At 35.1% G+C, this 25338-nt stretch overlaps 2 protein-coding genes across 4 annotated transcripts in view; one reads left to right on the top strand and one right to left on the bottom strand.

Moving 5' to 3' along the window:
• Positions 1-25338, top strand: part of CENPP (centromere protein P) — a 239547-nt gene that overhangs the window by 69568 nt on the left and 144641 nt on the right. The window contains exon 5 of the mRNA XM_004004078.6: positions 458-554. Within this exon, the coding sequence (XP_004004127.1) occupies positions 458-554 (97 nt within the window). The remainder of the gene's footprint in view (positions 1-457; positions 555-25338) is intronic.
• OGN (osteoglycin) lies at positions 403-19668 on the bottom strand. Of its 3 annotated transcripts, XM_042243015.2 has the most exons (8): positions 19556-19668; positions 18790-18828; positions 18302-18550; positions 16803-16899; positions 9966-10124; positions 8003-8205; positions 5677-5772; positions 403-4858 (listed from the first exon to the last, which is right to left on the bottom strand). In XM_042243015.2, exons 3-8 carry the CDS (start codon positions 18473-18475, stop codon positions 4688-4690), a joined length of 900 nt encoding a protein of 299 aa, XP_042098949.1. In that variant the 5' UTR covers positions 18476-18550; positions 18790-18828; positions 19556-19668; the 3' UTR covers positions 403-4687. The 3 variants fall into 3 exon arrangements, with proteins under 3 accessions (XP_042098949.1, XP_042098950.1, XP_060265026.1); XM_042243016.2 differs by lacking the exon at positions 18790-18828; XM_060409043.1 differs by lacking the exons at positions 18790-18828; positions 19556-19668 and having other exon boundaries at positions 18302-18558.

Raw genomic sequence — 25338 nt, 5'->3', positions numbered from 1 at the left:
CACCATAGAATTTTCCCAGTCGTTAAGACTTTTTTTGTATAGTTCTTCCGAGTATCCTTGCCACCTCTTCTTAATCTCTTCTTCTTCTGTTAGGTTCTTACCATTTCTGTCCTTTTTTATGCCCATCCTTGCATGAAATAATGACTAGGAACTAGTAACTAAGACCAGATATATTCTTTACTATACCACAGATCATCAAATGAGGTATCAAGGAGGATGTGCCATTTGTGTGATAGCTTGAAAGATGGGTAGAATTTAAACATTTGAAAATGGAGAAAAGTGAATTCCAGTCTGAGAAATCACGCAGGGGGGACATACTCAGAAATGCAGAGTTTGGTGTATAGAAATATATCACGCAAGTAGTGTCAGGTCTGTAAAAAGCAATAATAAGATAAAGCCAGATTTGGGGGGTTCATTTAATGATATTTATTAATCATAGAACCTTTTATTTCTACAGAGCAGAAGAAAAAAGAGATCTGCTTATGTTTTTCCAAAGCCTACGCTTCTTTGTGGAGTGGTGTGACTATCGTAAGCGCACATTTAAACATTTCAAGGTAGAGTCTAAAATCTTTCAATTTAAACATATATGGAAAGTGAAGCTGATGTCAATTTGGGGATTTAAGATAACATTGTTATAGTTTTCAAACAATAGAAAATATTTTTATTGGCTTCTGGAATTTGCATTTATTTGCAATAAATAGAGGAGGAATGCTTCTGTACAAGTCAGTGAACCATTTTCATTGAAAGAAAAATAATTATAGTCATATTTATTTTATAATATACATTTTTTTAAATTAATCTGTCAAGGATACTTGAGGTAAAATGCCAAATGCTAGTAAAGAATATAAGCATAGAAGCCTTATAATGTCATAAGGTAATCTTTACATCCTGAATCACTCTCTGAATTTAAGCTTCTTACTTATTGTTTATTTCACATTTAACTATTGAGGTCTGATTCTTATAAAGTAATGCTTTTTAGGTCTGATGCAGATACATTCAAAGACATTTTTAAAACTCCCTGTTTTTGTTTCTCATGGCTAGAATTATGTTTGGCTACGTTGTAATCCTCTGACTCATGCTTAGTTGGATAGGATCAAATCATTGACAGCAGGGATTCACACAGAAATCAATTCTGAAAGAGTTCACATGAATAATATGGCAAGGTTCAGGCTTCCTCAAAATCCTGAATCATGGCTTTTGTCGTGACTATTGTTTTTATGACTGGTGCTAACACTTGTTTATTTTGGGTTCCTTTTTTAAATCTTAGTCATCATCATTTGCATTTTATTTGGTTGAGCTAATCTGTCAGGCACAGGATTTTCTTTAGAATGAAGCACGCCGGTATCTGTAGTGTACTGTGGTCCCTTGAGGAGTTCTCAGGATTATGTTTACTTGCAGGTGTTCTTGAACAAGAACAGTTAAATAGCTCTTCTTCAGAACTGGTAAAATAGAGTAATGATTGAGGAGCATGCTGGCAGTTATAATAAATCATATCATATGGCCATTTACTTATACATTGGGATGAGTTGTGGGAAATGTGAGCACTAGTTCCATTTTTAAGCTGATTTTCCTCAATGTGTTTTTAAGGCAAGTGTAGAAGTATAATTGGTGTGCTTTTCCTGTAGCAGATAAAGTGCTTATTTGAGCTGGTCTTTGCTGGTGACAGGGTCGTTAGAATGGAAAGAAACAGTCACATAGTTGTGCAGTCATCACCAGTGTTTACAGAATGTTTTATTCATCCCAAACTGAAAACCTTGTCCCCATTAAACACTTAATTTGTCATTCTTCTATCCCCCAGCTTCTGGGAACCATCATTCTATTTTCCATTTCTGTGAATTTGACTATGGATCTTGTTCAAGCAGAATCATAAAATTTGTTCTTTTTGCCAGATCATTTCACTTAACATACTGTCCTCAAGATTTATTTATATTGTACCATGTGTCAAAATTTCATTCCTTTTAACCCTAGATACTATTCTGTTATATGTACTTACCAAATTTTGTTTATTCATTCAGCTTTTAATAGACACTTAATTGTTTTTACCTTTTGGCTATTGTGAATAGTCCTTCTCAAGTCATTGGTGTACAAATATCTATGCAAGTCTCAATTTTAATTCTTTTAAGTATACATACCTGTAAGTGGAATTGCTGGATTGTATGGTAATTCTTTCTTTCAGCTTGTACCACTTTACATCCCCAACAGCAGGGCATGAGGTGTCCAGTTTCTTCACATTTGCCAACATTCCTTATTTTCTGGGTTTTTGTTTTGTTTTTTGTAGCCAAACTGTTGGATGTGACTTAATATCTCTTTCTGGCTTTGATTTGCATTTCTTTCCCTAATGATTAGTGACCTTGAGTATCTTTTCATGTGCTAATTGTCCATTTGTATTTCTTCTTTGGAGCAATGCCTATTCAAGTTCTTTGTCCCTTTTTGCATCAGGATTTTTGTTGTTGAGTTGTAGATATTTTTTATATATTTACCTCATCAAATATGATTGGCACATATTTTCTTCCATTCACTGAACTGTCTTTTCATTTTCTTGATAGTGTTCTTTGATGTATACAAATTTTTAATTTTGAAGTCCAATTTATCTATGTTTTCTTTTTTATCCTGTGCTTTTGGTATCATATCTAGGAAATTGTTGCCAAATTCAGAATCATACAGAATTTTCTCCTTATTTTTAGCAGGAGTTTTATAGATTAGCTCTTAAGTTTAGGTATTTAATTCAGTTTGAGTTAATTTTTGTGTATGTTGTAAGCCTGCAGTCCAACTTCATTCTTATACACGTGAATATCCAGTTTTCCTAGCACCACTTGTTGAAGAGACTGTCTTTTCCTAATTGAGTGGTCTTGATGCCTTTTTCAAAAATCGTTTGATTGTACATGCAAAGTTTTGTTTCTGGTCTCACTATTCTATTCCATTGGTCTATATGTCTGTCCTTATGCCAGTATCACACTTTTAATTACTGTAGCTTTGTAGTTACATTTTGAAATGAGAAAGTGTAGAATCCTCCAGTCTTGTTCTTTCTTTCAAATTTCTTTTGACTATTTGGAATCCCTTGAGATTCCATATGAATTTTGGTGGGTTTTCCCAGTTCTTCAAAATATTACATTGATATTTTGATAAGGATTGTTTTGAATCTATAAATTGTTTTGGATAGTGTTGACATACTGACTTTTCCATCTTTCATTCATGAACACAAGCTGTCCTTCTATTTATGCGTATCTTCTTTAGTTTCTTTCAGGAATGTTTGTAGGGTAAAATATTTTAAATTTTAATCCTCTGTTTCTTTCATTATCAGTGTCAAAAATAAAGCATTATCTATTTAAGATAATGGAAATGAGCATATTTTTTACTTTTATTACTTTATTATGAGATGAAAAAACACCAATAATATTTGTTCTGGAAATAGGATAGAGACCAACTTGATTCTAATTTATAATTGATGTTGGAAACAATGTTGGTAATTTTTATATACACACTTCAAACTTTTATTTCTAAAGCAGTGATAATTTTATATGCAACCACAAAGAAGTGTGGAAGCTTAGAATTTTGAATGGGATTTGGGGCAAGAGGAAAGTAATTTCAGGAATTTCAGTCTGGCAGCAGTGCCATTATAAATCATCACTATTAGATTAGAGATTAATTCTTATCTTTAAACATATCAGTTAATCATGGATCTTTAGAAAATGTTGCTGAGATGCTTTCTTATGAATATATGGCCTATTTCATGAACATGAATGTGTATGGGTGGTTGGGAAGGTGGTGTGCAATAGTAATGCCACAGAATTTGCTTTGTTTTCATATCTTATATTTGGATAAATTTATTGATAAGATTCATTCCTATAGAATAAAAAATATTTTGCAGGTATATCATAACTGAAAGACTTTACAGTGGAGAACTTTATGGCTATATTCTGAGAAACAGAGTGGACTTTCAGTTTTTTTAATAAGCATACTGATTTTGATGTGCTTAGCTTCCTAAAATGTTTTGTGGTAGACTTAGAATCTTGATTATTTAGAGTAAATAAATTTTTATACTACTTAACTAAAGCTTTTAATTGTGTGACCACAAAACAGAATAATTGAACGTTACTATATTAGCTGTTTGTTAAGAGAGTAAAATTATGCTTTATTTGGAAAGTTTTGCTTAGGTATAAGACTTAACCCTATTTCTCAGGCTAAGTAAAAATATAGTAGCTGCCTTAAAAGAAAGAAAACAGAGTTCCTACTTCATAATGAATAATGTATAAATCATAAAAGAAAGAAAAGTGAGAGATCCTTAGAAATATTCAGCTTTTCAGTCTTTGGAACATATGCCTTAAAAGCTTTAGGGATCAAGTGGGAGCCAGGAAAGACAGTTGAAAGTTTCTTGGACTTATCTTTTAACTTTGTAACGCTTCTTAATTTGGGGTATTTATATAAAAACATACCCGTACTCTATTACGAACTACAGGGATTTTGTAATTCTGTTCAAATATTTTCACATTTCTGTTTTGAACTTAGAGATTCAATCTTACTTTTTATTTGTTGTTATATATAAGGCTATTTTTTAACATCCTGCTTAAAGCATAAGTTCCTTCAATAGTCAGATACAAAATTAATATTAAATATTTATGCTCCTTTAAACATTGTGGAGACAGATTATAAGTATGTGTGTACTTTAGCTATGCTGCATTGATGGTGGTTAAATGTATGACCCTACAGGCAATCTTTTTAAGCAGATAAAACTGTTGGGATGTTTTCCCAGGATGATGGGGTTGCCCTCCAAGCGTATCTCTTCAATGCGGTCCCGAATATAACTGGTGTCATTAGCCTTGCAGAATGTATCATCTGTAATTGAAGTTATGTTGTTAAACTGGAAAACAAAAGGGAAAAATTGTTTATAAACTCCAAATCATTCTTTTGTACGCTGTGTAATGAGGTCTGGCAGAATATTTTATCTGTCGATAAAAAGTGATTTTTTAAAATACTCTACATACTGTATATCCATCTTCATGGTAATAAAAAACCCTGTCTGAGCAATCTGAGCCTCCCTTTTTAAAGTCTACAGTATTACTTTGAAAGAACAGACTACTTGCTTTTTCTAAGAATAAAACTCATGTATGTAACAAATTTCTGAGTACAAATAAGATTATACTAGCTGGAAAATGTATCCTGTTGTAGAGTGTCAACTCTAAGTGGGTACTGTGTCCTTGAATGTACTTTAAAAAAGTAAAAAGGACAAATAAGAATTCTTGTGATGGTGAAAGACCACTTTTAGTTTCTTTTTATTCCCTCTTCACTTTTCTATTACCTTTGATCTTGGACAATAAAGTCAGCTGGGAAGTCTCCAAAAGCAAGTGTTTACTGCTATTTGGAGAAAGAAACATAAACCACAGGTCTTAGTGTCCCCTAACTTCAAGTCCACATGTCAGATTAACTACAAGATGCCAGGTACACACCTGGAGACAAGCCATTCTATAAGAGCAGACCTCATATCTGGTGTTACTACTGATCCTTTGGTTTTGCTCTGAATAGAACTGTGGTTTCTGGGCAAGAGAGAGCATTTGACTAAATATTAATTATTTTGATGGGCAACAGTTACATATAAGGAAGTGAATTTCCTAATGAATTGTAAGATTGACCCATAGTAATTTGAATTAAAGTCTGATACTGTGAAAGGAGCAATCATACCTGAAGATGAATTACACGCAGACTTTCTGGTAAATTAAGAGGCACAGATTCCAAAGCATTGTGATCCAAGTAGAGGAAGGAGAGGTTATTCAGTTTCTGTAAGGGAAAGGTGCTTTTGCTTGAGTTGATACCTGAGATCAGTGCATTTCTTCACGATTCACGCTATATACACATATATATATACATATACATAGATATAGACATGTACCAATACTATTAATCATTGGTATGGTAGTTTTTGATTTGGTGGGATTTTTTGTTTGTTGTTTTGGTTTTACAAATAGTGTATTTTGCTCCTTTACAAATGGCAGTAGAACCCTAATGCATCCCCATGTCTGTCTACTCATCTCACATCTGAATACCCAGTCATAGCCAACCTCAGCCCTCATGTCAATTTCTGGGGCTCTTTAAATTTGTCTTTGGAATAGGTGATGATGTTAATGCTTATGCAGGGTTGTATTTGGATCTTGGTACTGCTATAACCCCTCTTGAACCTCCAGAATTTTCCATTTCAGCTCCACTAACTTGTAGTAGAATGAATATTCCTAAGAGATGTGTGTGCTTGTTAGTAAGATATCTTCCAAACCAATGTATTAAATACATGGCTGGGTATGGTGTTTTTTTACCCCCCTAAGGGGTCTACATTAGATTACTCTTCATAATCAATAACCCATTATTGTGTATAATTCTGTAGTTTCAAGGTACAGTTTCCCCTGACAGTAATGTTTTACCTTACTTCTTATATACATCCTATGACAGAATTTGGATTCTTTTCTTTTCTTTAGAATTAATTTGTTGTTACTTTAATCCTTTCTTAAGCATCCTATGTGTGTGCTTAGTCACTCAGTCATGTCCAGTTCTGTGTGACCCATGGAACCCACCAGGCTCCTCTGTCCATGGGGTTTTCCAGGCAAGAATACTGGAGTGAGTTGCCATTTCTTATACCAGGAGATCTTCCTGAACCAGGGATCCAACCCAAGTCTCCTGCTTTGGCGGGTAGATTCTTTACCACTGTACCACCTAGGAAGCCCTCTTAAGTATCCTACGATCCATTATATAAGAATCAAACTCCTGTCTTCCTCAGTGGACCTCTTTACATGGATTAGAGTGACTTGATTTTACCAGCGGCTTTTGCAGCCTTGGGCATTAAGCAAAACTAGAAAATAACTGACTTTATCATTCTGATGCCAGTTTGTCTTGAATCCCTTCTGTAATCCATGTGTAAAATATTCAAATACTTCTTTTGTAAATGTTGACCAGCTCCTGTAGGTCTTTAACAAATTGTGTATGTTCAAATTGCAAGCATTTTGTTTGTTTGTTTTTAAAGTACGTCCAGTTTCTGAAAGTCCCCTAAGAGTTCCTTAACTTCTGAGGAACTGTTAGGAATTGTCAAAAGGAGCTACAATCCTGTATTTTGAGCAAGGTCTTCTCTTGCTAACCAGTAGCATGATTATCTCAGCCTTTTATTTGGGGCTTCTTCCAGGACTGGGAATGAGTACTTCAGATCTATGGAAGTCCTGGGCTGAGGAGATTACTTCTCTGTAGACTGCATTTTGAGACAACCTGGCTACTTAAATCAAAGTAAATCACCTTCCCTTTTTCCTGAGCATTTATTTTCTTGAATGACTAAATTAAGAAGTATATTTAATTTTTACTACATACAGAATTTTGTATTAGGTGCCATCATGGAATTCAAAAGAATATCTCCCTACAGAATTCTATGGTCTAATACTTTTAAGTATTAAAAATAAAATTCAGTCTTTAGAGCATGATTTTTCTGGTGTTTATGAATTACTAATACTGTAGGGAAGAAAAAACACAGGAAAACTCCCATTTTGAGGTTTTGGAAACTCTTGGTACCATGAGTCTTTGTCTATGAAAGAAAGTGAAAATGAAGTCACTTAGTCATGTCTGACTCTTTGCAACCCCGTGGACTGTAGCCCACCAGGCTCCTCCGTCCATTGGATTCTCCAGGCAAGAATACTGGAGTGGGTTGCCATTTCCTTCTCCAGGGGAATCTTCCCAACCCAGGGATCAAACCTCTGAGCTACCAGGGAAGCCCGTCTTTGTCTATATAAATAAATATTTGCTGTGTGAACAAAGGAAAGAGATGTGACACCAGGTAGTCCCATGAAACAAAGTAAAGTTATTTTAAGTGAGGTACAGGCATAAGCTAGACTTGAATAAGCCTAATAATATCACTATTTATTATGTAATAATTTTAAAACAAAATTCTAGGCTATAGTTTCTTCTTCTTTTATCATGTTATTATTGGCTGTATAACAATGATGCTATATTGTGCTCAGTCATAGTATAAAATACTTACTTTGAATGCATTTGCTTTGATTCCTCTACTCTTGATTTTGTTATATTTTGCATTAAATAAAGTAAGCTTGGGAGGGAGAACTGGAAGCTTCAGTAGTTGATTTTCAGCTAGTGTAAGTTCTTCTAACAGAGAGAGTTTTGAAAAAGTACCATCTTCTATGTCTTCAATCAAATTTCCCGTAAAATCGAGTCGTCTTAAGTTAGCTTGAAGGAAAAATATACAAACAATACATAAAAATTTTTTTTTACTACATGAAGTTAAATTCTTAATTGTGTGGACTGAGGAAAAGCATTTATTTAACAGGTAATTCAGATTTCTTTTATTTTTAGTGCTTTGCAGAACATGTACAATTAATAGCTCAGTAAGTTTTATTGAATGAATACTCAGCATATACTCAGTGCTTGACACTGATGGCGTTTCTCACTGGAGTTCTAGAATTTCAGGTTTGGAAGGGAACTCTTAGTTAATAGAGTCCTTCCATCCTTTTTTGTTTGAATTCTCAGTATGCTCAAGTAATTTGAAAGAAATTCTTTGTTGCAAATTATGGAAAGCAAGCATTATGTTTGATTGAATAGAATCATGTAAATATTTTTGAATTTCTTGCCATCCTGTTGCATTGCGATTATGGGTTTGTTTTGTTTGTATTGGTTGCTCAGTTGTGTCTGACTCTGCAACTCTATAAACTGTAGCCCACCAGGCTCCTCTCCTCTGTCCCTGGTATCCTGTCCAGGCAAGAATACTGGAATGGGTTGCCATTCCCTTCTCCAGGGGATCTTCCTGACCCAGGGATTGAACTCAGGTCCTCCTACGTTGCAGGCAGATACTTTACCATCTTAGCCACCAGGGAAGCCCCTGTGATTGTGGGTATGTTATCTTAATCTCTTCACGCCTTATTGCTTAAAAACAACAAAGGCAAAAATGTTCCCTAATTTGTTAACGTGGTACATATTGAGAGAGAAATTCAATAAGTGTGTGTATGTATGCATCACTTTTGTTCTGTCTAGGATGATTAGGAGATATGGTCACTTCTCACTATTTAAGGTAGTCATCTATAGTCGACACAAATGCTGAATTAGTGAATATGGAACCATTGCTCCTAGGCAATATACGGATTCGAGCCTTTCATCACACATTTTCATCAGCCAATCAGAAAATTTTATGTGTGTTTCTTTTTTAAAGGTATCTTATTTAGTATATATTGTTGCTACATTAATATTAAACTCACAGCCAACAGCACTGTAACTCACTTAAATGAAGGCTACTTAACATGTATTTTCTCTGGAAGGCACATCACAGCCTTCTTGCAGTTAGGAACAATATACAGCACTTCAGCACTATATTTAGGGAGTGTTTCAAACCGCAAAAAAGCCAAAAAATGAAAAGTGAAAAATATTGCACTAAGTAGACTGTAAACGAGGTACTTGTTTAAAGCTGAAATAAAGGACAAAGCATCTTGTTCTACCTCACCTGGATGACTCACATTTTTTGCCACTGTACGCATGCCTGTGAATAACCCTGAAAGTGCCAGAAGTATTTATTTTGGGGTTACAAATAAATTTTATAAAGTAGGTGAGTTTGAAAACATAAAATGCACAAATAATGAGAAACAGCTGTATTCAATCAGTTGGAAACTACCAGTGACAGCATGAATTCAGTATGGTTAATCTCATAAATGTGTAGTGGAGCCAGTGTGCATTTCTTGGTATAATTTTCTTCAGAAGCCCTCGACAAGATTGGAATATATAAAATTTTTCTGGGATGAGTGATCCAGGACTTGGACTTGACTGCAGAAGTAGTTGCTGTGTGTGGCGCTCACAGCAACACCCTCCTGACAGGATACTTAAAATACCCCAACAGTGACTATCCTACGTGTGATAGGCCACAGGTACCTAGAAACTTGTGTTTATATGAGTTAAATAACTAACATGAGTTAACACTAATATTTTATTTAAAATTAGCTTACGTATGTCTGCAAAATCTTTGGCGGTCAGCTTTTTAATTTTGTTGAATCGTGCATAAAGATAGGCTGATTCCTTTGGCAAAGGTGGTACGGCATCAATGTCAACTTCTTCACAGTATACAGAGCCACTTAAACAAACACATAGCAGGCATGTGGGCATTTCTGAATTGGGAAACAAAATCATAAAAATCAATCATTTAAAAATATCTGACCTCTAGTATTAAAATTCTTGTTATCATGAATGTTATTACTAATTTGAAAAGATACTTTACACAATTATAGATGATAACAGGAAAGATGTTATGGCCATATTAGCTAGTGATCTATATTGTATCTGGTAACTCAGCATAATTTTATTTTAAATTCTGTAATATACAGTCTCTTTTATTCTCCTGTTTTGGCAGTGATCATTTAATTGCTGAATTGATTGACAGTTACATTTCTTCATTTGCATATCAAAAAGTCATAAAGCTGGACTTAAGGTATTATCACTTGGGGTAGTGCAAACACATTTCTAATGTGTTTGTTGTTCAGTTGCTAAGTCATGTCCTCCTCTTTGCAACTCCATGCACTGCAGCATACCAGGCTCCCGTCTCCTTCACTGTCTTCCCGTAGTTTGCTCAAATTCATGTCTATTGAGTTGGTGATGCTATCTAATCATCTCATCCTCGGCCACCCCTTCTCATTTTGCCTTCAATTTTTCCCTGCATCAGAATCTTTTCCAGTGAGTCAACTCTTTGCATTAGGTGGCCAAAGTATTAGAGGTTCAGCCTCAGCATCAGTCCTTCCAATGAAACTAATTAGTAAAATAAACAAAGTATGAACTTGGAATCAGAGAGAATTTTGAGTTTTAGCTTCGTAATAATCTCCTCCAATCTCCCTTAAACTTAGATTTAAGTAAAAGTCATTTCCAGCAACAACAACAGCAACAAAAATTTGGAGTCATTGTGGGCACTTTTAGAATCCCATTGCACCCTGTATCATTCGTTGCACTTACTTGTCAGGCCTTCAGCCTGGAAGAGTTCCTTAGTCTTTGTTTTTCATATCTTTTTATTGTTTTGGAAATTTTTGAATTTTTAAAAAATTTATTTTCAGGGCATTTATTTTGCAGAATGTCTTTCAACTGGGGTTTATAAAAAAGGTTCCTCATTTTTGGCAGGAATACTACAGAAATAAAGTTTCATTCTCTGTGTCATGTATCTGTCTCATTCCTCACAGGGCTGTCTTGGGTAACTTGGTTCAGTTGGTGTCTGCCATGGTTCTCACCCTGTAAAATTACTGTTTTTCGCTTTGTAATGAGTATGTACCTTCTAGAGAAGTTCTTTGAGATTCTAAACATCAGGTTTGTTATCAAACTTCCATGTTTTAAAACTCTAGTTTTCATCTATTGAAGAGTCTTACCTGAATCATTTACCACTGGGATAGTTGCCAAATAATAGTTTTTCTGATTCCATCATTTCTTCTACATTTGTTAGTTCACATTCTTATATGAGGTGGAATGTTCCCTCCTTATTTATTTTTGTCAGTATGAACTTATGAATTCCTTATCCCATGGGTCATATGTTACTGTCATATTTATTTTGATAATCAAATTGTCCCAGATTAGTCTGGGACAACTCCTAAACTCTGTTTTATCATCCCATAGCTTTTTTGTGGTTCAGTGTTATACAATAAGTTGCACATATTTAACTTGTATAATTTATAAGTTGGCTGTCCATCACCACAATCAAGATGATTAACATATCCATCACTTTCTTCATGCTCTTTGGTAATTATCTCTCCCTCACAGTAACCACTAATATCCTTTCTGTCATTATCTTAATATGTTAATATTATGAGTATATTAAGGACCAGAAACAATATATTATTTCTGAAACTTTTATATCAAAAGAATGCAGTATATACTCTTTTGTCTGGCTTCTTTAACTCTGCATAATTATTTTGAGGCTCATCTATTTTTGCATTATCAGTAATTCATTTCTATTTATTATTGAGTTCATTCCAATTTATTCCATTCTGTCAACAGACACAGTTTATACAGTCATCTCTTACATATATTTGGGTTGTTTCCAGTTTGCAGCTATTTCAGAGAGAGCTGCTATGAACATTAATGTATGGACTTAATGCTTTCATTTATCTTCTATAAATACCTAAGCATAGAATGGCTGTGTCTTATTATACATATATATTTTACTTTTTGGAAAAAGTCCTAAACTGTTTCCCAAAGTCATTGTGCCATTTTACATTCTCATTAGCAGTACATCTAAGTTCCAGTTGCTCCGCATTCTTTCCAGCATTTGGTATGTGTGGTTGGACTTTTTTATTTTAGCCTTTCAAATAAGATGTGTTGTGGTATCTCGTGTTTGAATTTACATTTTCCTAATGGCTAATGTGCTGAGCATCTTTTTATATACTTATTTGCCATCCACATTTTTTTGTGTGTGGTGAAGTGTCTGCTCATGTCTTTTGCCTGTTTTAAATGGATTTTGCATTAGTTTTGAATTATATATATTATATAGATATAAGTCATTTGTCAGTTTTATGTTTTGGAGAAAATGTTTTCTCCAGTTTCTGGCTTTTTTTTTTTTTTAATTTTCTAATCAATGTCTCTTAAAGAGCAAACGTTTTTTATTTTAATGAATAATAATTGATTCCCTTATAGTTCATGCTTTTATGTTATGTTTCTTCTAGGTTCTTTTCATTTTTATATAAATTTTAAACTCAGCTTGTTAATTACTTAAAGCCTGCTAGAATTTTAATTGGGACTGCGTTGAATCTACAGATGAATTTGGGGAAAATTGAAATTTTAATGATACTGAGTTTTCTGGTCCTTGAATACAGTGTATCTTTATGTATATATTTAGGTTTTTAAAAATATCTCTCAGCATTATTGTCTGGATTTCAATAAATCTTATACATCTGTCATACATTTATACATATATATTTTTTATATTTTGATTAAAAAATTAAATGTCTCTACTATTGTTTGAGAGCTTACTTATTTTCTGGCATGCTGAGATGTCCCATACCAATCCTTGCCCTTTCCATGCCCCAGGTCTGAAATCAGCTATTACTTCAAGAAGTACTGGTCCATTTCAGTGGAGAATGGTATTTAGAAACCAAGATTTGGGTGTGCATGTGCTCATTGCTACTGGGATCTCATTGTTTCTAGGATCTTTCAGCAAAGAGGATGGGGAAATGTATTTATTTTTATTTTGCTCTCTTTTCATATATAATACAGAGAAGGAAATGGCAACCCACTCCAGTATTCTTGCCTAGAGAATCCCGTGGACAGAGGAGCCTGGTGGGCTGCTGTCCATACGGTTGCACAGAGTAGGACATGACTGAAGTGACTTAGCATGCATGCATGCATTGGGGAAGGAAATGGCGACCCACTCCAGTATTCTTGCCTGGAGAATCCCAGGGACAGAGGAGCCTGGTGGGCTGCCATCTATGGGGTCGCACAGAGTCAGACACGACTGAAGCAACTTAGCAGCAGCATATATAATACATACATACACACGTATATGTCTTTATACATGGACATACTACACATGTACACACATGTAAACATATATAATACACATGTACCATATGCTCATATAAAAACATAAACATACCATATGCATATATATACATATATACTCATACAGGGAAGCAAACATGTCTATGTCTTTTTCTGTATATCTGTATCCAGACCAGAAGTTGATGCTGATACCTTTCATTCCAGTCCATTCCACTTCATCTCCATAGTGTTCCTTCTAGCCTTCCCCCTTACCATATCTTTTAATACCCTTCTCTGATTATGAGAAACCTGACTCTCCTGATCCACTTTATATTTACTTTACTCAATCCTAGAACACACATTAAGTAGTTTCATTATTGTTAACCTAAAGCACTATGGAAAACAAACCTACTCATTGGAATTTTAGTATTTGTCTACTGAAAATATGCATTGAAATACTGAGTTACTTCAGTTAGATTTCCCTTCCTGTAATGTGTTATGTTATTCATTTGAAATGCAATTAAGTTTGTATTTTTCTGTTTGTCAGTTTGGGTTCTTTTTATATTATCCTTGTTGATTTTATTTATGAATGTACTGTATTTATTTGCTTATGTGAATATAGTGTTGTTCTAAAATCAAATATGCACAGAAGGTGTGCTCAGAGAAGTTCTGCCACCTTTTCGCTGTACCTGTAGTTCCTGTCCCCTCCTTCCACCCCTAGTCCATCTGTAACCCATAGGTAACTAGTCTCAGCTTAATTGCCCTTCTTGAATTTCTTTCACACAAGTGTATCTTCTCTTATATCCCTTTCATTTTTAGAAGAGACAGCATACTGTAGATACTCTTTTGCACTTTGGTTTTCTTCACATAATCTCTTCTAGAAATCAATCCATATTCATTATAGAAATCTTCCTCATTCATTTTTGCCACTGCATAAGAGCCTGGTAGGCTGCAGTCCATGGGGTCGCTAAGAGTCAGGCGCGACTGAGCGACTTCACTTTCACTTTTCACTTTCATGCATTGGAGAAGGAAATGGCAACCCACTCCAGTGTTCTTGCCTGGAGAATCCCAGGGACGGGGGAGCCTGGTGAGCTGCCGTCTATGGGGTCGCACAGAGTCGGACACGACTGAAGTGACTTAGCAGCAGCAGCAGTATTCCCTAGGTAGATGTACCATACTTTATTCAACCACTCTTCAATTTATGAATAATTAGATTGTTTCCAGTATTTTGCTGTTGCAAGCAATCCTTCAGAGATTTTACATATGTATTTTCTTACTTTTGAAGATATATCTTTAGGATAAATTCCTAGAGGTCAATTGCTGTCACAAAGTAAATGCATATTAGGTTTCATCAGATATTACCAAATTCCTCTCCGTTCTACCAATTTGCATTACTGTCAGCAACATATGTCAGTGTCTGATACCCCACAGGTTTTACCAGGAGAATATATTAATATATTGTCACACTTTTGTCAGATAGGTTAAACACCTTTTATGTGTTTAAGGGTCATTTTAATGTCATTTTGTGAATTGTCTGTTCAAACCTTTTGCCCATTTTACCCATGGATTTTTTTTTTTATCAGTTTCTTTTTCCTGGATTTTCACTTGTTCTTTATAAATTAGAGATATTAACTCTTTACAGTGGTGTATATTGAAAATATTTTTCTCAATTTTAAGTTGTCTTCGGCTTCATTTATGATTTTTGCCATGCAAATGTTTTTCATTTATGGAGTTAAACTTATTGGTCTTTTCTATTATCATCTCTGGATTTTCAGACATCCCACAGTCAAGTTATCTTCTACTATTTAAATGGTTTCACTTTTTACATTTAGACCCTAATTTATTTGAAGTTTATTTTTCTATCTAAGAGGGATATAATTGTATCCCTTTTCGAGGTTGTCCCAGACTCAGTTTTTAAAAATATCATCTTTGGAATTTCCCTGGTGGTCCAGTGGTTAAGAATCCATCTGCCAATGCAGGGGACATGGGTTCGATCCCTGGTCTGGGATGATGCTGCATGGCACAGAGCAACTAAGCTCCTGAGCCACAGCTACTGAGCCCACATGCTACACCTGTCGAAGCCTGAGCACCTAGAGCCTGTGTACCGCAGCAAAGGGTAGCCTCATCTGCAACTGGAGAAAACTCACAGACAGCAATGGAGACCCAGAGCAGCCATGCATAGATGGATAAATATTTTTAAAAATAAAAACATCATCTTTGCTTCAGTAATTAAAGATGCTCCCTTTGTTATTTACTAAATTTCTATATGTATTTCTTTCTGTCTGTGGACATTCATTCATGTACCAGTATTATACTTATTTTAAGTATGGAGGCTTTAAAGTATGTTCTGATAGGTGATTTCATGCAGATCTGATCTTCTATCTGAACTTGAGGATCAACCTTACCCAACTGTTTAAAAAAGTTTATTGTTACAGATTTAGGGAGAACTACCATCTTTGTAATGTTAAATCATCCTATCCAAGAGCAAGAAATGTCTTTTAATTTCTTCCAGTCTATTTTCACTATGATGCTTTTCAAATTTCTTGAGATATATTTTCTGTTTTGTTTCATTTTAATTTTATTGTAGCACTATAGAAATTAGTGTGTTTTTTTTTATATTGTCACGAAATGATGGTCTGTGAGAGAGCAATAATAAACCAAATAGAAACTAATAAGTAGTACTTTGTAATTTGTTATTTTATAAGTTTGCTATTATTTTAATTGAAATGTACATTATAATTACTTATGTATATAACCACCTCTCCTGTGAATTTCTTAAAAGCAAAAATATTTTATTTACTTTATCCTCAGGCTACATGTGAAAGTGAAAGTGAAAGTCACTCAGTTGTGTCCAGCTCTTTGCGACCCCATGGACTATACAATCCATGGAATCCTCCAGGCCAGAATACTGGACTGGGTAGCCATTCCCTTCTCCAGGGGATCTTCCCAACCCAGGGATTGAACCCAGGTCTCCTACATTGCAGGCAGATTCTTTACCAGCTGAGCCACCAGCGATTTGCAACTAATTGGAATTTAACAAGTATTTCTTGAATTTATTTTATATAGATAGAAGCACACACTTTATAGAGGTTAAACCTAAACTGAACTTTGGTTATTCTTGAATGTTCCTGTTCCATGTTTTTCACTCATAATGTGGAATGGCAAATGGTGAAAATTCACAATATATCTGTTTGACTTTATCGTTGGAGATAAAATTCTACTGTTTGGATTTACTGTATCCTGATGCAATTTTGAACAATAACAAATAAAGTTCCATTGTAAGCTACTTTTTAAAGCTCTTTTAAAAAATAGGATAATAGAGTATTCATACTTACCATCATTTTCTTTCTTGGGGGGTAATTGCGTTATACTCTCATCTTTTTGTAATTGAAAACTTTTCTCATCGGGTACTATTATCATAGTTTCTTTTTCCTATTGGAAAAATAAATGTTTATTTACAATTTGGTAATTTTGGTATTATTTACAATTTGGACTGTAAAACTGAGGGATTACAGACAGCATTCTTCCATAAATGTTCTGGTTGAACAGTCCCTCCACTCTCCATTTGTCTATTAAGTGCTGTTGAATTCTGTTCCGCTTCACAAATATTTTGGTCCCTGTGTTCATATTTAGAGAGACTCCTAAAGCAATGTAAAGAGAAGCAGAGAACTTTTTTACTTACTACTTTTTAGGGACCAGGAGATTTTGAAAGTATTCTGTAAACAGATTGATAAGATTGAAATCAACCATGTGAGCCGACAGCTTGTTATAATAGGCCTTTTTTTTTTTCTAAGCACCTGGGAAGCATGACTATATATACATATATTTTCAATGTGTACATATATGATAATAATAATACTAGCATATTAGCCAACTTCATTGAAAGAAATTGTAGTATTAACATTTGCTCATCTGTACTGAAAGAAAAGAATCTATTATAACTGTTCACTCTTAAAATACTTATCATCTTATTTATAGTAAGAACTTTTGAAGGAATCAACATTGTTAAGTATTTGGCTGCATCTCTCATTTTCCATTTTGCGTGTGTGTGTGAGAGACGCATACAGACACACTGTAGGCAGGCAACAGATCCTTATGCGTTGTATTAACTTTTTCTTTGTCCAGTGTTCATTTCTGTGTTCCAGTAAAACCACAAGTAATTACTTAGTCCCTGTACAAGCAGAATATGAAAAGTGTGGTAGGAAAGTCATCTCTGTAGACAATGACAGTGACAGTTACTTGGTAAAATGATAGAGCCTAAATTGTTGAAATTGATTGAAAATCATGCTCCATATTAGTAGTTTTAATTTTTTGATACTGTGTAGTTGACATAACGTGAATTATTATGAAATCCTGTAGATACAAAATAAGCAGTACTCTTCTATTTATGTACTTGAACTACTTCTTCCTAAAATAATAAACCTTAAGCTGGTAATCCATCTTTATTTCTCCTAATACACATTTCTCCTATTTTATTTTAATATGCAAATAAATGGCACTATGTATCATGACTTAAATGTAAATCTCTGCTGATAAGAGATCATCTTTAAATTGAATTTTCCTTAAATTTTATATTTCAAATTTTAGTTTTCTTTAAATTTTATGTTTTGGTTGTTACAGATACTATTTGGTTATCACAGAGTCTATTTATTAATTTGGGAAACATGCATACTTTAAAAATATAATTTAGGGACAGTTATTTTGAATTGTTTTGAATCATCTCAAGTGCTTTTCCTTTCTTCTTACCTTATCAGACACATTCAGAAAAAAACAAAAACATGCATTTAAATGGGTGACTATTTTAGAAATTAAATTTAGAGTAGAAATAAAATACCTTAGTACTTTTTCCATCCAGGTATTTATCCTCATAATCTTGGCTAAAAAAGGTTTCTTCAAGATTATCTGTTCCATAATCATAGATAATGCGTGAATCCTGCTGAGATGGTGGTGCTGGCTTTATCAGAGGCACAAACAGGAACAGGAGAAGTGTAGATTGCAGAGTCTTCATTTTAATAGAACTTAAGGTGACTGAAAACTAATAAGCTAGTGGCCTGCTGACTGTGGGACAATACTCTCTTTTTCCCTGGAAATAAAAATGCAGACCATCGAAGCAATATTTAAAAGCTTAGAGGACTTTTTGGCAGGGTATACGCAGCAGGGGCCAGCGAACAGTATTTAACCCTTTGTGATCTTTAATTAGATGCTAAAAGTTTTTATGTATCAGTGGTATTCTGAAAAATAGTGTCAGAAATTGGTTTTAGTTCTTTTTCTATCAAAAATCCAAGCAATGTTGATAATTTCAGTTTTTTAATAATTAGGTACCTTGAACAAAGGTATGCAATTGAAGTCTTCTTAGAATACCTGTAATATAAACAGTTAAAATGAAGACCCATGATCCTGTCTCATGTGAGTTAAAAATATCATATTTCAGCTTTGCTACTTTATAAGAACTCCTGATTTGTATTGGTATGAGCAGAAACAAGTTCCAGGAACAGTTTTAAAACTTTAAATTTAACATTATGAAAAATAGTCATTAACACTTACTTTTAGGTGATACAGAATATTGAAAAAGCCATAATTTCAAATTCCTCAGTTTTATAATTTCCATAGATATAATTTTTAGTTAATAGCATTTCTTTAAAATTTAAGGTATGAAAAACGCAAAAATAGTATTGCAGACTAGAAAAATAATAGAACTTTAATCAGATTTCAAAGGAATGAAATGGGAAAGATTCTTTAAGGCTCACCACTGGATTTTATCTGGTGGTACACATTTTCTACTTTTTCGTAAGTAACTTCAGACAGAATCACTCAGAATTGCTAGTGCTGCATTTTAGATACTAGTTTGTCAAAAAAGTCAGTGGTTGAAATTAAGCATAACATGGTTTTGTGACTTTTGCAGCACGCTGTTCTTGCCTGTATGGACATTCAAGTTATGCGGTGATATACTTAAGTGCTTGTTAAAAAATAATTGTCCGAGGTAACTGAGACTTAAAAAGATTAAAGATTGCCTTTATATTTACTAAGATTGTTAGATGTCACATTTTAACAAACAATATTTAAAATAATATGTGAGAAAAGAGCCTACCGTTGTAGCTGTTTTGAAGTTTTTTGTGGTTTTCCTCAATAGATGGTCATGGCTTGCATTAGCCCCAAGTGGGAGGGTGAATGAGAAAAGCTGTGGAGTGATTTCAAACTGTTGAATAGAATTTCAGGGCCCAACAGCTTTAAAAGCAGTTTCCATGTGGTAGAGATCTTTGCCAACATTCTTTCTGCAGGGTGAAATGTAGTGTGTTGTACTAGAGAACTAAAATATTTGTAACTGCTGTACTCAGATTGCTTCCACTGATTATCATAAACTTATGTTATCTTTTACCTTATGTAATAAATACTCATAGCACAAATTATTTTTTAGTTTAGTCATTTGAGGCCCACTTCCCCCTTTATTTTGTTATATGTAACAAAAACTCAACTGTCAGAATCAGCTTTTTAAATATAAATGTTACAATTTGGGATTTGATTGTAAAATATGTTTTTGTTTGCTGAATGAAGAAAATAGTATTAATTACCTTAATATTATTTTTTTAGGTTGAAATGGTATTTAGATAACTATGTGAACATCTTTAAAGATTAATTTTATCACTGGTATTTTAGCAATCAAAGTAACCTTTCTTTTTCCTCTCAGCTGAAATTTCAGTAAGTGTGGATATGAATATTTTGTAAAAAAAAAAATGGAAAGTGAAAGAATACTGGTTAGTTTTCTTTTCTATTCAAAACTGGCTTTGGAGTTTTTTGAGTTAAAGCTTAAATAAACCAAGACATGAATACTTACATTTTTACTTGAATGTAAATGTTTAAATTTAGTTGTGATATTCTCTGATTTGGGTTGATTTTTTGACTTTAAATTCTTTGAAAATATCAATTTTATGACTTTAAAGTCTTTGGAAATATCTAATAATGAAATAACAGATATTGGTTTGTTTTCTGTTGTGTGGCAGGTTTAACGGGATGTTGAGAAGTGAACTGAATAGATGTTGAATAGATTTAGAGAATCTTAGAGGTTCATAGTTTACTATGGTATACACAGTTTTGTACTTTGTACTACAGAAAATTATTTTGTGGATTATAACTTTTTTTTCCTTGAAAAGGTATGAGCAGTGTGTATAGTTTTATTGGCATTCATTCATTTGTTGTTATCATTCAGTCCCCAGTCGTGTCCGACTCTCTGCAACCCCATGGACTGCAGCACACCAGGCCTCCCTATCCCTTACCATCTTCTGAAGTTTGCCCAAGTTCATGTCCATTGCATCGGTGATGCCATCCAACCACCTCTTCCTCTGATGCCCTCTTCTCCTTCTGCCCTCAGTCTTTCCCCGTATCAGGGATGTTTCTAGGGAGTCGGCTGTTTGCATCAGATGACCAAAATACTGCAGCTTCAGCTTCAGCATTAGTGTTTCTGATGAGTATTCAGGGTTGATTTCCTGTAAGATTGACTGGTTTGATCTCGCTGTCCAAGGGACTCTCAGGAGTCTTCTCCAGTACCACAGTTTTGAAGGCATCAATTCTTCGTCTCTCTGCCTTCTTTACTATCCAGCTCTCACAACCATATGTAACCACTGGGAAGACCATAGCCTTGATTATACGGACCTTTGTCAGCAGAGTAAATTCATTCATTTAGTAGAAGTTTATTGAGTGCCACTTCTCTGCCAGTACTGTAGAAAAATAAACCCAGACAAGCAAAACTCGTTTTCTCCCTTCAAGGAGGAAGAGTTTGTAAGTAAGCAAGAACGGCAGCAAACAAGTAATAGAAGGCACAGTGAGCGACCTGCTACACAAAAATATTCTGCAGTAGTCTGGAACAGGGTAAAGCCACTGAGGTGGCAACAGACTTACTTTTGTAGAGAAAATGAGGGGGTAGTCATGGCAGGAGCAGACCAAGGTAGAATTGCTCTAGGAATAGGAACAGCACATAGGTGGGGAGGATAGATCATTAAGATAATTTATAATTAGTTGTATATGGCTGGAGCTTAGAGGGAGAAAGAGAAGAGGTTAGGGGGGTGGTACATATTAAGAAATCAGACAGGGTACTAGAGGTCAAATTAAGGAAAAGTCTTTTATACCTTGCTGTGATGTTTGACTTTTATTTGTATTCAGTGAGAGACCACTTTGAGAAATTTTTTTAAGCCAGCGAGTGACAGGATTCTATTTTCATTTTAGAGAGAGCGCTCTAATGTTACATTTCTGAAGAATACTACTAGTTACCTATTTTATTGGTTATCTATTACAGGTATAGTGATCTAAAATAATACACCTTTATTATCCCACAGTTTCTGTGGCTCAGGAGTCCAAGTATGGCTTTGCTTGTGCATGAGTGCCAAGTTGCTTCAGATGTATCTGACTCTTTGCAACCCTATGGACTGTAGCCGTCCAGGCTCCTCTGTCCATGGCTTTGTTTATATCTCATCTGCAATCAAGGTGTTGGCTAGGGCTGTATCCTCTTTTCAAGGGTCAAGTAAGGTAAAGGTGTATGAGCTCATGTGGTTGTTGGCCACAACTCCACTCAGAATGTGGGACTAAGCCTCGGTCTTGCTTGATGTTGATTGAAGGCCACCCTCAGTTATTTGCAACGTGGCCTCTACCATTGGGCAGCTCATATTATGGCAGATTTCTTCTTCACAGCCCAAAAGGAAGATTAGTGTTCCAACAAGACAAGCAGTACAGTTTTTGTAGCAATCATGTACCTGTAATCATATATGCCATCTTTGTAGTATTTTGAGGTCAGAGGTCATACCCACATTGAAGGGGAGATGACTGCACAAGAAAGATTCTAGAAATATTCAGAGTTACACCGAAAAATGTGTATGTTCCCTCCCAGAGTTAGCCAAACTAAAGTTTGAGAGCATAGTTCCAAAGACCATCCTCATTTCTTATACCAACTGCAAGTTTGAGAGTTTCCCAAAACCACCCTTACATTTGATAATTTGCTTACAGGACTCATGGAACTCACTGAAAGCCATTATTTCATGGTTATGGTTTATCACAGAGAAAACTAAAGTGAAATGAAGTCACTCAGTTGTGTACGACTCTTTGCAACCCCATGGACTGTAGCCTACAAGGCTCCTCTGTCCATGGAATTTTCCAGGCAAGAGTACTAGAGTGGGTTGCCATTTATACACATAAATAATCACCCAAAGGAAGAGAGGCAGTAGTCAGAGTCTGGGAGGGTTCCACATACAGAACTTGTATTGTTCTCAGGATGTTCTCATCAGTGCCTTCCCAGCATTGATGCATGACAAGGAACATGGGTATTGCCAACCAGGAAAGTGCTACTGAACCTCATGGTTCAGCTTTTACTGGGGCTTCATTACATAGGCCTGATCAACTGAGTATTCCTCATGTTTGAACTCTGCCCCCAGTTTAACTGATTCCACATGACCCATCCTAAACCACATGGTTGTCTTTCTGGCATGGCCAACCTAAGACTGTCGGGTTTGGCCTGTCCCATCCTAAAATCTGTTGTTGTTGTTGTTCAGTTGCTAAGCCTTGTCCAGCTCTTTGCACCCCCATGGACTACAGCAGTCCAGGCTTCCCTGTTCTTCACTATCTCCCAGAGTTTGCTCAAACTCATGTCCATTGAGTCAGTAATACCATCCATTCATCCCATCCTCTGTCGCTGCCTTCTCCTCCTGCCCTCAGTCTTTCCCAGCATCATGGTCTTTTTCCAGTGGCTGTTCACATCAGGTGGCCAAAGTATTGGAGCTTCAGCTTCAGCATCTGTCCTTCCAATGAATGTCCAGAGTTGATTTCCTTTAGGATTGACTGGTTTTATCTCCTTGCTATCCATGGGACTATCAAAAGAATTGTTATTGTTCAGTCACTAAGTCATTTTGTGACCCCATGAACTATAGTACACCAGGCTTCCCTGTTCTTCACTGTCTCCCGGAGTTTTCTCAAATTCATGTCCATTAAGTATAACCCTCATTTTAAACCAAGATATAGATTAATTCCTAGAAGCTGAACAAAGCACAGACTGCTCTTTGGAGTCAAATTCTTTCAGTGTAAAATATGTTTCAAACTTAGATTGTTTTCTACTCCAGAAAGAACTATTTAACTTCCACTGCACAGTAATGAAAGATGAATGCCATCAAGGCTCAAGGGCAGGTATTTATCCAAAATTGAGAGGGTTATCTCTGTGGAGTTCTTTTTGTTAACCCTACTACATTATCCTTGGTATCTTTGTAGGGTTTTATGTCTTTGAAGGTGTATCAGAATTTTACCTTGTGTAATCATTGCTCCTTCAGTATGGGAAAGACCTCTGACTTGTTTCTAACCAACATTCTGGGCTTTTTGTGGGACGTCTGTGATTTGAATCTCCATCTCAAATACCTGCTTATACCTAAAGCCTAATCATTTGGTCAAATGAAATAAAGATGGGAACCCAAGTACTTTCTGGACTAGAAGGCTAAAACTTAAAGGGAGGGGAATCATGACTCAATATAAATAAGGGTTAATGTTTAAAATGGATCATATTTGTGATTTTTTCTGAGTAGTATACATGAGTCCCCGTATAATAAGTTGGTAACCTAAACATGCATCGACAGACATATCCAGAAATGCTGTGATATTTACTTGCTGGGCATAGCAGGTTATATTTACTTAGGAAATTGGAACATAAAAGAAACTGGATTTTTAGCTGTTATGATTTAATTTTGTTTCCAGCTGCTGTTATTCTTCATTTCCAAGATTTAGAAAAGATGGATTTGGAATCAGGAAATTGGAGTTTTAGTTCTAGCTTTCCTTGGACTTCTTTGCTACAGTAAAAGTATACAGAAGAAACAGATTTATTTTTTTCAGCTTTCATACCATGGAATTGGTTATGTGTGTTATATGATATGCATATATCTGCGTTTTGGTTTAGTGGTTCCAACTTGAGGAATAAAGTAAAAAATGTATAGTTTTCAGGTTATACTTAAATACATGCTAAACATTCTAAACCAGTATATTGTAATAAATTTATTGAATATCCCTTATTTTTATTTCCTTTTTAATATATTTGTTAAGCTTGGGTTCATGGTGTCATTTGAATTTATTCATTAGTAGGCACAAAGACAGAAAGTTCAACCTCAGAACTAATATAGCTAATATTTTGAAGTGTAATGGGAAAATTGATGAATTTTCATCTTTTTCTTTCCTGATATATCAGCTAGTTTTTTCTGTAACTCTGGTAGGAGGTAGAACTTTATTCTTCTGTTCTACAGAAAGCAGTAGTGGTTATTTGTTTTGTTTTCTTTTTACTGAGAACTACTTGGGGTATGAATTCCTCTGCACGTTTTTGATTAAGATGGTTGTTCATCTGCCTCCCTCTGGGCCCTGCAGCTGGAGGACATTTTGTGACGTGTTTATACATACTTGCCTTTAAAGGGAGAGCAGAGTTGGCCTCTTTGACCTCTTCTACCTAATAGACAAGAAGAGTTTCACCTTACTCTGGCCAGAGGAGCCAGCCAGCCAAATGCCTCATGAAGGGTCTGGGAAACTCTGCTCCCCATCCTTCTAGGCTATCTAGAGGTGCTTTGGAAAGCTAAACCATCAAATAATGATTTGGAATATGTTTGTTGTGGATATATGGTTTTAGATCTCTCTTCTCTCTCCCTAATGAAACCTTTAGTAAATTCTCTCTTGTTTACTAATCTTTTGTACAATAGAACCTTGGAAGGAACCTGAAAGATGCAAACTCCTTTCTAGAGGGTCCACTGTGGCATGTGAAGCACAGCTGACGGCTCGGGGCACATAGATCCAGTGGGAGGTTGGGCTGGACGTGCTGCAATAATAGTTACCGCTTGTAGGATACCTGCAACTGGCATGCCATGTGTG

This window comes from Ovis aries, chromosome 2 (genome assembly GCF_016772045.2).
Source record: "Ovis aries strain OAR_USU_Benz2616 breed Rambouillet chromosome 2, ARS-UI_Ramb_v3.0, whole genome shotgun sequence".
Taxonomy (NCBI): domain Eukaryota; kingdom Metazoa; phylum Chordata; class Mammalia; order Artiodactyla; family Bovidae; genus Ovis; species Ovis aries.
Note: the sequence above shows the minus strand (reverse complement) of the source record. Positions and strands in the feature narration are given on the sequence as shown.

Excerpts from the sequence above, each read along its gene's own strand:
- OGN (XM_042243015.2), bottom strand. The coding sequence starts at position 18,475 with ATGAAGACTCTGCAATCTACACTTCTCCTGTTCCTGTTTGTGCCTCTG. Across the intron at positions 16,900-18,301 it reads TGGATGGAAAAAGTACTAAG|GAAAAAGAAACTATGATAAT; the intron begins GTATTTTATTTC and ends TTTTTCCAATAG. Across the intron at positions 8,206-9,965 it reads CAAAGATTTTGCAGACATAC|CTAACTTAAGACGACTCGAT; the intron begins GTAAGCTAATTT and ends TTTTCCTTCAAG.